The following is a 12,296-nucleotide window of genomic DNA, read 5'->3' on the forward strand; positions in this document are numbered from 1 at the left end:
AATGGCTTGCTCGTCAGAACCCACACTGACTGCATTATCTTTCCACATTTTAGATTCATCCTCTTCCTATTGCTCCACATAGTGACGAATCCAATCTGCTTGAGATGGATGGTGTGACTCTAGAGTATCATCATCCCACTACAACATATTATCGATCCATTGATTCAAGTGTATAGTCTCCAGGGTCAAACACAACAAATTTGTAGTTTGCTTGAAGGACTAAATCTTTGTTGTAGGGCTTAATTTCAGCAGCCTTCTTGGAGGAGGAGGAGGAGGAGGAGCTCTTTTCTTGTTGCGCGTGCACAGAAACACTGGATCTAGACACTTTCTTACTAGATTGGACATACTCAATCCCTTCTTGATCAGTTGAGTGAGTCTGGGACTGCAACTGGGTTTTTGTTGATGCAAATTTCTCTTACCATTACATCCACCCATTTCAGTCACCTTTTTGGATGACATATCAGAGTCAGCTGCAGCTGGAGCCAAGGGTATGCTCTCTCTGTATTGTGTTGCTCCCCATTGTAGCCCTCATAGTGTTGATGTTTGAAATCATTGCCAAATGTCCCTCCTGGGCTTTCTTGGTTGACATTCTGCTTGCCGAGTTGCTTCACACTCTCAGAAAGAGCTTCCAACTGTTGAGTAATAGTGATATGACGTGCAGTAATGGATTCCAAAATCTGATTTATGCAAGTTCCCTCTCCCATGGTGATAGGAGTTTGGCTCTGATACCAATTGTAATGAATCTCCTAGTGTGAGCTAGATGATTGGATGAATTTCAATAAGAAAATGGAATGAATGAAATGAATGGATGAATTTCAATAAGAAAATGGAATGAATGAATGAATACTAAATGCAATAAAAATAGAAATGAAGTTACAGGTTGGCTAGCTCGAGAGAGCCACTCTCCAAAAGAAGCAAAGAAACAAAACAGATTCCCAATTTTTCTTCCCCCCTTATTCCCATTGACCCTTAGCTTTATACATAGCAAATTCTAACTAACTACTCTGGAATACTCCCCTGCGGTCTACCACAGTTGGCCCCTTCACACGTAAGATAACAATGAGCTGTTAAGGGAGTTCGGCCCAGCACCCAGCCCAGCTGCCACATGATCCACGCCTTGGCCCACGACGACTCGAGCTGTGAAGAGCCAACCTGCGAATGGCCGGCCTGCCCATGGGCTCACTCTGTTCGGCCTCTTCTGACGCCCCCAACTCAGCACCATCTGTCCAACCTCCCCTACAACCAGTCATTTTGTCCGAGCCCCTTCTCCCCTCAGGTCGTCGGCTCGGAACCTTCCACCCAAGTCCCTTCTCCCCTCTAGTCGTCTGCTCATAGCCTCCCTCTCGAGCCACTTCTCCTTTCTTGTCATTTGCTCAGACTCCCCAACCTTCCTTTGTCTCGGCTCGTAGCACCTCACCTCAATCAAATCCCGCTAATGTTCCCAATCAAACCCACCGATTTAAGATAGAATCGTGATGAAATACTCTCATTCCTAAGAAACCTCCATTTGTTCATTTGTCCCGCAGAGAGATTGAGTAAGATCCGGCGAGGCTAAGAATCAGTGAGTTCTAAATGGAGATTATTGTTATGGGCATGAGTAGAGTTAGGGTTAGGGTTAGGGTTTAAAGATTAAACATAGAGATTTTGGAGATGGTGATGACTGATGAGGGTAGTGCTATGATTTTACGAGGTCATGAAGACCAACGGCTAGAGCAAGCCTCGTTAACAGTTTTTCGGAGCATGGGGCAGGATTGGGTGTATCATTGATACACAAATTTGTTGTATCAGCGACTAGGGAAATGCATTTAGGGAAGCATGATAAGAAATGGAAGTTGTTGAAACTTGAAAATTCTAAAATTTTGAATTGTGTAGAATAAGACAAATGAGGGAATAAATTTATATTAAATTTTTGTAACATTTATTTATATTATTTGAAGATGTAGAATTCAATTACGACTGTGTACCAATAGATGACAGATCCATTAGATCGATCAATGCGTGTATATGGTATACCATTTTTTTTTTTTTTTTTTGTGGTTATTGATAATTTCTATTTAGAAAAAAATATATTATATGAGTTGTAGACATTTTTTTTTATAAAGTTAACAAACAAATGTTGAAGGAAGGAATATCAATTCAGTAATTTATGGTCAAATTTTAGTTTTAATTTTAAGCTTGTAAAATATATAAGAAAAAAGAGAAATGAAATTCTTCTTCCCTTGATTATAGAATAAATATAAAGCTCAATTACCCCTATGAGCATGGCGCGGTGGAAAGGCATCAGCGCGTAAGAAGGAGCATCGAGAGTTCAATTCTAGGTAGATACACTCACAGAGTCAGCGGTACCTGTGGATAGTGAGAATTTACTCTATAAGTCAGCGGGGACCGTGGATGGTAAGACTTCACTCTATGAGCCAGCGGGGACTGTGGATGGTGAGAGTTTTCTATGAGTCAGCGGGGATTGTGGATGGTAATGAAGATATGTCCCGAGGGTTAGGTTGGTCGAACGTTCAACTGATGCATGAAAGCCGTGTCCGTATTCCGGACTTTACCTGATCAGTGAGACCTAGGGTAAGACGCTAATTCGTAGGTTTGGTGCCGCACTAGAAGGTCCAAAGGGCTTGTTGGTGGCTGGAGTTCCTATATAATCAATATATATATATATAAGGCTCAATTATATGCCATAAACACGAGTGCACATAATAAAATGCATTTAAGGATAATAAAAAAACCTTTCCTTATTTGAACCTCGCCCTTAGCCTTTTACTTTAAGACTACGATATGCCCTTCCTAATGTGTTGTTAAATGAGAGAATCTTATTAAGGTCTCAGAATGGTAAAGGGTCCTGATTTGTCAATTGAAATTTCCAATAAAAATAGTACTTATTAGAATTTAGAATTAGGTACCAAGTCTCATTATCTTAAGCAACAAACATGCATGAACCATTTTACGAAGTATGCATTCAGATAGCCCAAAGCCTATATGCTGTAATTCACTATTTGGATTCTTATCCATTAAAGGGGAAAAGAAGAATCTAAAAATTCTCTCTTCAAGAGAGAGTGAGTGGTTGATATTGTGGTCTTGAAAACTAGTATAAATCAAATATAATTAAAAAATTAAGAAAAATCAATGATTAATGGTAAGGTTAAAAAAAAAAAAAAACTCGTACTAATTAATTTGTTATAAATTTTGTTTTCTCTCTCCTTTTTCCTTGCTTACCAAACAAGAAGAGGAGAATTATTTTATTTTTTTCTTCCTTTTTTTTATTCATGTCTTCCAAGTTCGAACAGAGTGCCAAGTTTAAAAACAAAAACACAAAAAGAAAAAAATAATTGTTCATGTTGTACATAAAATTTTGTTCTTTAACAATGTTTTATATAGAGAGTGCTAACTTTTCTTTCTCATTAGAATTCTTGATTCAAGCGGGAAAAATCAATTTCATGCATTAGCCTTTGATTCTACTTTGTAAGATCATAGAAAACAAAAATCTGCACTCAGCTGAAGATTAATACACTAATTTACCTTCTTTTATCAAACCAAAATCTTTTACTGAATTGAACTTCTTTCATTGAAAGAAAAAATCTGTTTTGTTTTCCAGCGCACTTGAAATGAATTTAACATCTGCAGCCTGCAGGCCATTTGTACTGCACTGACTAAATACAAATCCATGTTCCAGATGAGATGCAACCCCAAAAGATTGTAAAGCCATTAATTTCATCAGTCTACAAACAAACAGCTAAAAAATTAAAGTTATTAATTTCATCAGTCTACAAGAGGACCAAGCATCTCATATTTCACGTCAATACCGATTTCCAGCATAATCCCAAAAAAGGTGACTTGAAATGGAAGGAACGACTATAAACTGCTACTGGAACAATGCTCATTACATTGTGCAATGTAAAATTTTCTTAGTTGATATTTCAAACAGTAATCATGACAAATATAAGACTGAACAAAGAGGAAAGAAAGTGCAATGCAAAATTTTCTTATTGTGCTTGGTAAAAAATAGGTACATGAGTTAGAAAAATTTGTAAAAGGAATATTCAAATGCAACATTTCTATACATTGGCTCAAAACACTGCCTGCTCTACTAGTACTATCTCAAGGCCTTAAGTAGAAACAAATGTGCCTATAATCCCACACCAAGGCTTTTAGCAGTTTGATATTTACAAACAAAAGTGTCTACGGATCCTAACCAAGACAAAAACTAGATTTTAACATCTAAAGAAGTATTCGGAGAACAAGAATATTGGTCCACACACAAAGTGATCTTCCACCATCTTGAGTCTCAAACAAGAAAATCATCAGAAGATTATCAACCTTACTGCGCAGGTTAGTTGTTATTCCTTTCTATTTGAGTTCTCTCAATCTTGATTGCTTTGAACAACATAACCATCTTTGCAATCAGCGCATTGACATCAAAGTGCGCATTCTTTTTTCCTTGTCTGCCTTCTTAGCACTTGGGGTTCTCTCAAGTTCCTGCAATTCCTCCATTACTTCTTCCCCTACCGTGTCAATTGAGCTCAGGAGTTCATTTTGAGGTGTGACAAACTCTGATACTCCAGCAGTTTGACCCATGACACTAAGCAAGGTTTTTGGGATTTTACCAACAGACAGTGTACCAAGCTTCTTTCCAGCACTAGGACATGGAGAGATCATAGAAATATTGTTCTTGAGATGAGGACTTGATATGAGAGCAGAAGATCCAAGAATATTTTGGCCCTGAGGCATCAGATTCTTAATTTGTTGGTCTTCTATTTCTCCTTGATGAGCTCTTCTCCTTTCAATGGCCTATTAAAAAATATATTCAAATTAGATTCAACAAAAAATACGCTCCTTCAAAATCCAAGCAAATGACCACTGGAAGTAAAGAGCTAATGAGGCATAAACACAACAGCATCCCATTTACTCTATTTCACTATTAACTTCAAATGGAAAATGCAGTGAGATACTACAGAATAGACGCCGTTATCTTTTATTAAGGAAAAATTTAGCACTGAAAATAACAGGAAGAGGACACCCATGGCTCAATCCAAACCAACAGATTCACTTGTTTTAAAAGCCTAAAAATATTGATCACCGCTGACAGGATGTAGAAGCCAAACTGCAGCAACTGCCCAATGACTGGAAAATCATAACATAATAAAAATGAGATACTAAACTATACTACACAATGAATGTAAATGTGATAATGCTGACAAGGGAATGATAACTAAATTATCCACAACAATGTGTCAACTCAAATATGAAAAGAAGAATGCAAGGAACATAATCAAAATTTGACTATAACTATAAGCTGTAGTGATTCTGTTAGCTGATTCTGGTCATTGAATCCATATGAAATTGGTCTAGCATGATTCTTCCCAAGATTTGAGCAAACAGCAAATTGATTCAAGTAGATTTTATCTGTTATAACTGCTGCAAAATACTGAGGAGATTAGAAGGGGAAACTTTTGAATCTTATGACCAATTTTTCTCCGATTTCCCAAAACAAGTACCAAGCCACATAGTTGAATCCAACTTCAGCAAGAATCTTTTGTTTTCTCATGTTCAAAATAATCAAAAACAGTGTAGGAATTGGGATTCACTTTTCAGAATTGTGTTTCTCCGCAGGCAAAAATAGGCAGAATGTGAAAAAAAAAAAAAAAACAACGAAGAAGAAGAAGAAGAAGAAAGAGAGAGAGAAACTGAACACAAGTAATTAACATCATGTTTAGTTAATGGTATAGAATGGGCTGGGAATGAATGAAACAAAAATTTTGACTGGAAAACAGCAAGAAATCTGTGATAAATTCAATTCTTTTACATTCCCACCAACCAAAGGTGTAATAAGTTAATTAAACCACACATATATGGCGTGGACACAAAAGACTGAACCACCATTCAACTAAAGCACTTCAAATGAGGAAAAAATTAAACTACAATTGATCAACTAAGGAAGAAAGGGGTGTTGGCACACTTTGATCAGCACTCAAAAGTATCTTTTACCAATTTTAAGATCTTGATTAACGAATAAATGCTTCAGAAGCATACACAATAGTTCAGGAATGCTAAAAGAACAATGCGATTCAAAATTAGGTGGTACGCCAAAACATAAAACGAACTCGACTCCGTCTTCATCCAATAAAATTAAAGATTTACAACAGATTGGGAAAGAAGCAGCTATGACACAGAATGACAAACAGGCTGAGATAGCTTGTGTTGGGGGCACGTTGGGGAGTGAAAATAAAGCTGAGGCTGATAAAGAAATGGACAAAATTCCCCAAGAAGTTCAATTGAAGAAAAAGGATAAAGGAAAAGAGAAAGTTGAAGAATTCATATCAGGGAAGAAGAAGAAGAAGAAAGGGAAGGGTTCTCAATTCAATCTATTGGTTTTTAGTAAGGGGCTAAAACCCCCTTCTAAAACAAAATGAAGATCGTTAGCTGGAATATCAGGGGTTTCAACAAACCCCTAAAACATAATGGGGTGATAGACCTCATTAAGAAGAAGAAGGTAGATGTGATGGGTTTATTGGAAACTAAACTTATTCCCAATAAACTGGAGGATTTTATGAAGAAAAAGCTAGCCAGCTGGTGTCAGACTAACAACTTTGATGACCATGGTGCTGGAAGAATTGTAGTAGTATGGAACCCTCAAAAGGTGAGTATTCAGGTGTTAGAGAGCAGTCCTCAAATAATACACTGCTATTTGCTGTCAAATATCAAACAGGAGTTTTTTTACCAGCTTTGTATATGGATTTCACACTGTTGTTGCTAGAATATCTCTTTGGCAACATATATGTGGTATTGCTAAGTCCTGCTATGGACCATGGATGCTGATGGGGGATTTCAACAATGTGCTATACCCAGATGAGAAAAAGAATGGGAATGTGGTCACAGCCTATGAAACAATGGACATGGCTGACTGTTTTATTAAATGTGGGTTGTGTGATTTGAATTCTAGTGGGAGCTTCCTCACATGGACCAATGGGAGGACATGGTGCAAACTAGATAGGGCAGTAGTACACAGGGCATGGCTTTGTGATGGGATGGGTGCACTGGCCCTATTTCAACTTCCTGGAATCTACTCTGATCATGCTTCTTGTATGGCGACCATGCTTGAAGAGGATGATTTGGGTAGAAGACATTTTATATTCTTTACGATGTGGGGACAGCATTCCATGTTTCAAGATGTGGTTAGTAACTCGTGGAATATTGAAGTGCACAGCTTTAATATGTTCAGGCTAGTGATGAAGCTCAAAGCCTTCAAAGGTCCACTAAAGATGCTCAATGCCACACACTCCACATAACTGCTAGAGCAGATAGGGCTAAAAATAGCCCAACAGAACCTACACAATGATCCTGGGAATGTGGAATTACAGAATGAGATGGCGAAAAAAAGGGACTGCAGAAAAACTTGATAAAACCAACGGAAGCTTCCTGTCCCAGCAAGCTAAAATTAAATTCTTAAATAATAGTGACAGGAGTTCCAAGTTTTTCCATGCTCTGATGAAAAGACATACGGCCAGGATCCATATTTCTAAATTGAGAAAAAAGAGGGTGGGGAGCTTACAAACTCTATGAATCAAGTAGCTGAAGAATTTCTGAGCTTTTATAAAAAACTGCTGGGTACTGAGTCTGTTTGTGCTCCTATTGATACTGAGATAATTGCTAGAGGCCAGATATTGAGTGATTATGAAGCTGCTATGATGGTTAAGGAGATTTCTGATGAAGAAATTAAGAAAGCACTTTTTAGTATAGTCCCCTGGGCTGGATGGGTACACTGCAATTTTTTTTTAAAATGGCTTGGGATACAGTGGGTGGTGATGTTGTGGCTGCAATGAAGGAATTCTTCTTGAAGGGCGGGTTACTTAAGCAAACTATTCACACTGCCATTGCTGTAATTGCCAAATCACAACATGTGAATTCAGTTCATGACTACAGACCTATATCTTGTTACAATATGATATACAAGATTATTTCTAAGATTAATCCAAGCAGGATCAACCCAGTTCTGGAGAAACTTGTGAACCCAGCTCAGTCAGCCTTTGTGAGGCAAAGAAGTATGATCAAAAACATCTGCTTGGTTCAAGAGTTGGTTTGTAAATATGCTAGAAAGAGAATATCACCTAGATGCATGCTAAAGATTGACTTAAAGAAAGCTTATGATTCCCTTTCATGGAATTTTCTGGAGGAGATGTTGAAAAAGCTAGAATTTTGCTGATAGAATGGTGAAATGGATAATGGAATGTGTGTCCTCAACTTCCTTTTCTATTTCGTTAAATGGCTGCCTTCATGGATTCTTTGAAGGGAAACAGGGGTTGAGACAAGGGGATCCTTTGTCCCCAATCCTTTTTGTCATATATATGGAATATCTTTCAAGAATGATGAGGTCTCTGGAGGAAGATGATGAATTTAATTTTCACCCCCAGTGTAAGGAATAACCCATATGGCTTTTCCAGAGGGGACTATTGGTCAGTTAAAAAGCTGATGGACTGTTTGGAGAGGTTCTCGAGTTGCTCAGAGCTGAAAGCTAATCCCTCGAAGTCAAACATATATACAGCTGGTTTGGGTGGCTATGAGTTGGACAGTATTAGAAGCCTAACTAGTACCCATATGGCTTTTCCAGAGGGGACCATTAGTCAGTTAAAAAGCTGATGGACTGTTTGGAGAGGTTCTCGAGTTGCTCAGAGCTGAAAGCTAATCCCTCGAAGTCAAACATATATACAGCTGGTTTGGGTGGCTATGAGTTGGACAGTATTAGAAGCCTAACTAGTTTCACCGAAGGAAGTTTTCCTCTTCGGTATTTGGGTATCCAATTAGCTTCTACTAGATTTAATGTTACCCATTACTATCCTTTGATTGCAAGAATTGATAATATTATTGGTTCATGGCCAGTAAAAACACTGAATTATTCAGGAAAATTAAAATTAATCAATTTGGTGGTACAAGGAACAGAATGCTTCTGACTCTCGATTTTTCCAATTCCTGTGGCAGTCTTAAACCATGTGGTTAGATTGTGCAGGGTCTTCCTGTGGGGAGGTAGATCTAAGCCACTGGTGGCATGGAAAGAGGTGTGTCTTCCAAAGAAAGAAGGTGGGCTGGGTGTGTTCGACTTGAAAACTTGGAACAGAACCTTGCTTACAAAAACATTATGGAACATCCATATGAAAAAAGATTCCCTATGGTCGAAATGGATGAATCAGGTTTACCTCAAAGGGGGGGAGTGTATGGGATGCTTCGATGAGGCATGATGACTCACCCTTAGTCAAGAAAATGGTGGAGATAAAAAATTTACTGATGCAACAATGTGGAGATGCTAAACAGCAGCTCGGATTGTGGACTTCAGGAGATCAGTTTTCTTGTTCGGAAGCTTATCAGTTTTGGAGAACTAAGGGAATCATAAGACCTTGGCAATCTTTGATCTGGAAAATGGGTTGTATTCACAAGCATTCATTCATTATTTCATTCTATGGTAAGTGCTAAGAATAAGCTCCTAACAAGTGACAAGCTCTCGGGTGAAGCTAAGGACAAGACCTGTGTTCTTTGCAATTCTGAATTGGAGACAGTGGATCGTCTATTTTTCAAATGCAAGGCTTGTGCAGAGGTGTGGAACTCCTTAAGGGGCTGGCTTGGATGGAAGTGTGCCATGACATCGTTGAAAGCAGCATTCAAATGGCTCCATAAGGAAGTTAGAGGATCTGGATTTCAAACTGTGGCAAAAAGAGCCTGTTTGGCCTCAACTGTCTATGGAATCTGGCATTTCAGAAACATGGAAAAATTTGAAGGAAAGGACACGCCGATTGAAGCTATTATAAAATATATTCAGATGCATATATATAGAACTGTTTATGAGAACTTCCCATATCTCCAGGAGCTGAGGAGTTGAGATGCAGAGTTATATACTTTTGATGTAAATTCATTTCCCTGGAATGTAATATGATTGTTTGACTGGCTGGTTTGCCCCTGCGTACGACCAGGTTAGATTGTATTTAGGAGTTTTCCTTTCATGAATGATTGTGTTAGATGTGAAGCCTGGGGATGCCCAGCGTACTTGTACATACTATTTTGAGGAATATATTTACCTTTACGGATAAAAAAAAAAAAAAAAAAAAAAAAAAAAAGATTAACCATAAAATGTTCAATCATACAAAAGCAAGCGATAAAGAAGGTGAAATATACCCGCACGATAGCTGTAATGTCTCGGAGAGGTGTTCTTGGGTACCAAGAAGGCAACACGCTGTTCGTCGAATTACTCCTTTCTCGCCGGCTGGATGAACCACCACCAGTCCCTCCATAACCCGCTCGCCCGTGCGTCATTACAAAGATAACATACAACTACAGAAGCAACGTGCAGAAAAATAATCCAGACGTTCCTAGTCAAGTCATCAAGATTAAACTGAAAGGGGACAACAGAGGAAATCAATATTAAACCCTAGCCGAAATCAGATTTACAATATAAAATCCAAAACAGAGTACGAATAGAAACGACTCAAACAAAATATAAAACACGAACCGTACAATCAAAAAGAAAAGGTGAAAAAAATCATACAACCTTTGAACAATATTGTTCGGCGTCGGCGACATGGAAAACACTAAAAGTCTGATCAGTCAAGAGGCGGCCTCACAGTTTGTGCATCTTATTCACCGAGGTATGTCTACGCTGCGACCATCCCCTGCTCAAGAAATCCCGTTGAGGCACCAAATTTAAATTTCCCCCGGGATGGATTCTTGCCCGACCGAATAAGAGAAAGGCTTGACAGCGAAAAGACTTTTCCAAGAAGCAACTTCTTATTATTATATTGAATCACTCTCAAACAAAAATAATTTCAAACCCCAATTTTAATTAGGTTTTTCTCAACATACTTTCGAAATAAGAAGCCGGCCATATATCCCGAGAATTGGAAGATCGTTTTTGAAAAATTCGATTGAGTCCTAAATCTTTAAAATTGAGTTCCTTTAATTTTAAAATTGAGTCCTTTTAATTTTAAAATTGAGATTTTTAATTTTAAAATTGGGTTCTTTTAATTTTAAAATTAAGTTCTTTATTTTTTTTTTAATTGGGTCCCTTATTTTTATAAATGGGGTCCCTTACTTGAGTCACTTTCATTTATTTTTAGTTGAGTCATTTTTATTTAAATTTAAGTCTGGATCCGTCTATTTTCAGGAATTAAGCTCACTTTATTTTTTTTACCGAGCCTTTCTTTTCAAGGATAAAATTGGGTATGCACAAAAGACTTGCATGGGCCATCCAGCCCATGCAAATTAGAGGTTGGGGCTGCAGGCAACATAGAGAAAAGGGGATTTTTAGGGTTTTATTAGGGTTGTTTTTGGTTTAGAAAAGGAGAGGCAAGACACAATAGAGAGTGGGGGCGCAGCAAAGGAAAGAAAGGAGAAGGAGGCCGTCTTCACGGCACACATAGCCATGTTGGCCTAACAAGGTTGAATCTTGTTTTGATGATAACAAATTAAGGTTACTTAATATGCTTTCAAGTTAAATTTCAGGAGTTAAGCTGTGTACAAAGTAAAGTGAATCTACTTGAAAGAGCTTAAATAAAGTTTGAACTTAAAGTTACAAGTCATTAGGGATATGAAGCATATTGAAGAATTGGTTAAAGTTCGGACAAAGCATTGAAACTATACGACATGAAGACTTAGAAACTTATTAGTACTTTCTTTGAGAGTCTAATGTAACTACTTCAAACTTCAATATTGTATTTGAAGCTCTTAGGATTCATTCTAGACTTAGAGACCTATTTTTAACATGGAAAATATTTTCATAAGGTCTAAAATAAGTTTTCCAAGCTATTAATTTAAGTTTTGGAATTAAGAATTTGAAAAACATTAAGTAGATAGTGGTCAAGCGACTGATGACTTTGCATCAAGCGACTGATATGTTACTAACTTTGTAAATAAAAGAACAGAAGGGGATCAGGCGACTGAACCATTGAGGTCAGGCGACTGACTTGCTACCGATTGTTCTTATGTGCTATTTTGATTATGCTCAAGCAACTAACCCTATGCCTTAGTCGACCAATGTCGATGTATTAAAATTATAACAGCATGAATTTATTTTTTTCTAAATTCGAACGTTTGAGTTTCCATACTTGAAGAAAACTTGGGGAAAATGGTAACTGTTGACTTTATGAGTCCTATCCCGTTTTGATAATGACAAATCCTAAGTATCTCATTTGTGCATTTAGTGTATAAATAGAATTATCTTTCAGATGGCACTAATAGTTGAGGTAAAATGGAAGTCATGAGGCACGTAAAGAACACATAACATGACCTATTGCATGGCAAACTAAAGAGCAAGG

The 12,296-nt window shown here is 37.7% G+C and overlaps 1 protein-coding gene across 1 annotated transcript; it reads right to left on the reverse strand.

Annotated features, from left to right (window-relative positions):
- Nucleotides 1-3,964: 3,964 nt before the first annotated feature.
- On the reverse strand, nucleotides 3,965-10,843 carry LOC131166004 (protein POLYCHOME-like). Its single transcript, XM_058124214.1, has 3 exons — nucleotides 10,535-10,843; nucleotides 10,162-10,378; nucleotides 3,965-4,791 (listed from the first exon to the last, which is right to left on the reverse strand). Exons 2-3 carry the CDS (start codon nucleotides 10,297-10,299, stop codon nucleotides 4,405-4,407), a joined length of 525 nt encoding a protein of 174 aa, XP_057980197.1. The 5' UTR covers nucleotides 10,300-10,378; nucleotides 10,535-10,843; the 3' UTR covers nucleotides 3,965-4,404.
- Nucleotides 10,844-12,296: the final 1,453 nt, after the last annotated feature.

The sequence above is a fragment of the Malania oleifera genome, chromosome 10, assembly GCF_029873635.1.
Source record: "Malania oleifera isolate guangnan ecotype guangnan chromosome 10, ASM2987363v1, whole genome shotgun sequence".
NCBI classification, from domain to species: Eukaryota; Viridiplantae; Streptophyta; class Magnoliopsida; order Santalales; family Ximeniaceae; genus Malania; species Malania oleifera.

Excerpts from the sequence above, each read along its gene's own strand:
- LOC131166004 (XM_058124214.1), bottom strand. The coding sequence starts at position 10,299 with ATGACGCACGGGCGAGCGGGTTATGGAGGGACTGGTGGTGGTTCATCC. Across the intron at positions 4,792-10,161 it reads ACATTACAGCTATCGTGCGG|GCCATTGAAAGGAGAAGAGC; the intron begins GTATATTTCACC and ends ATTTTTTAATAG.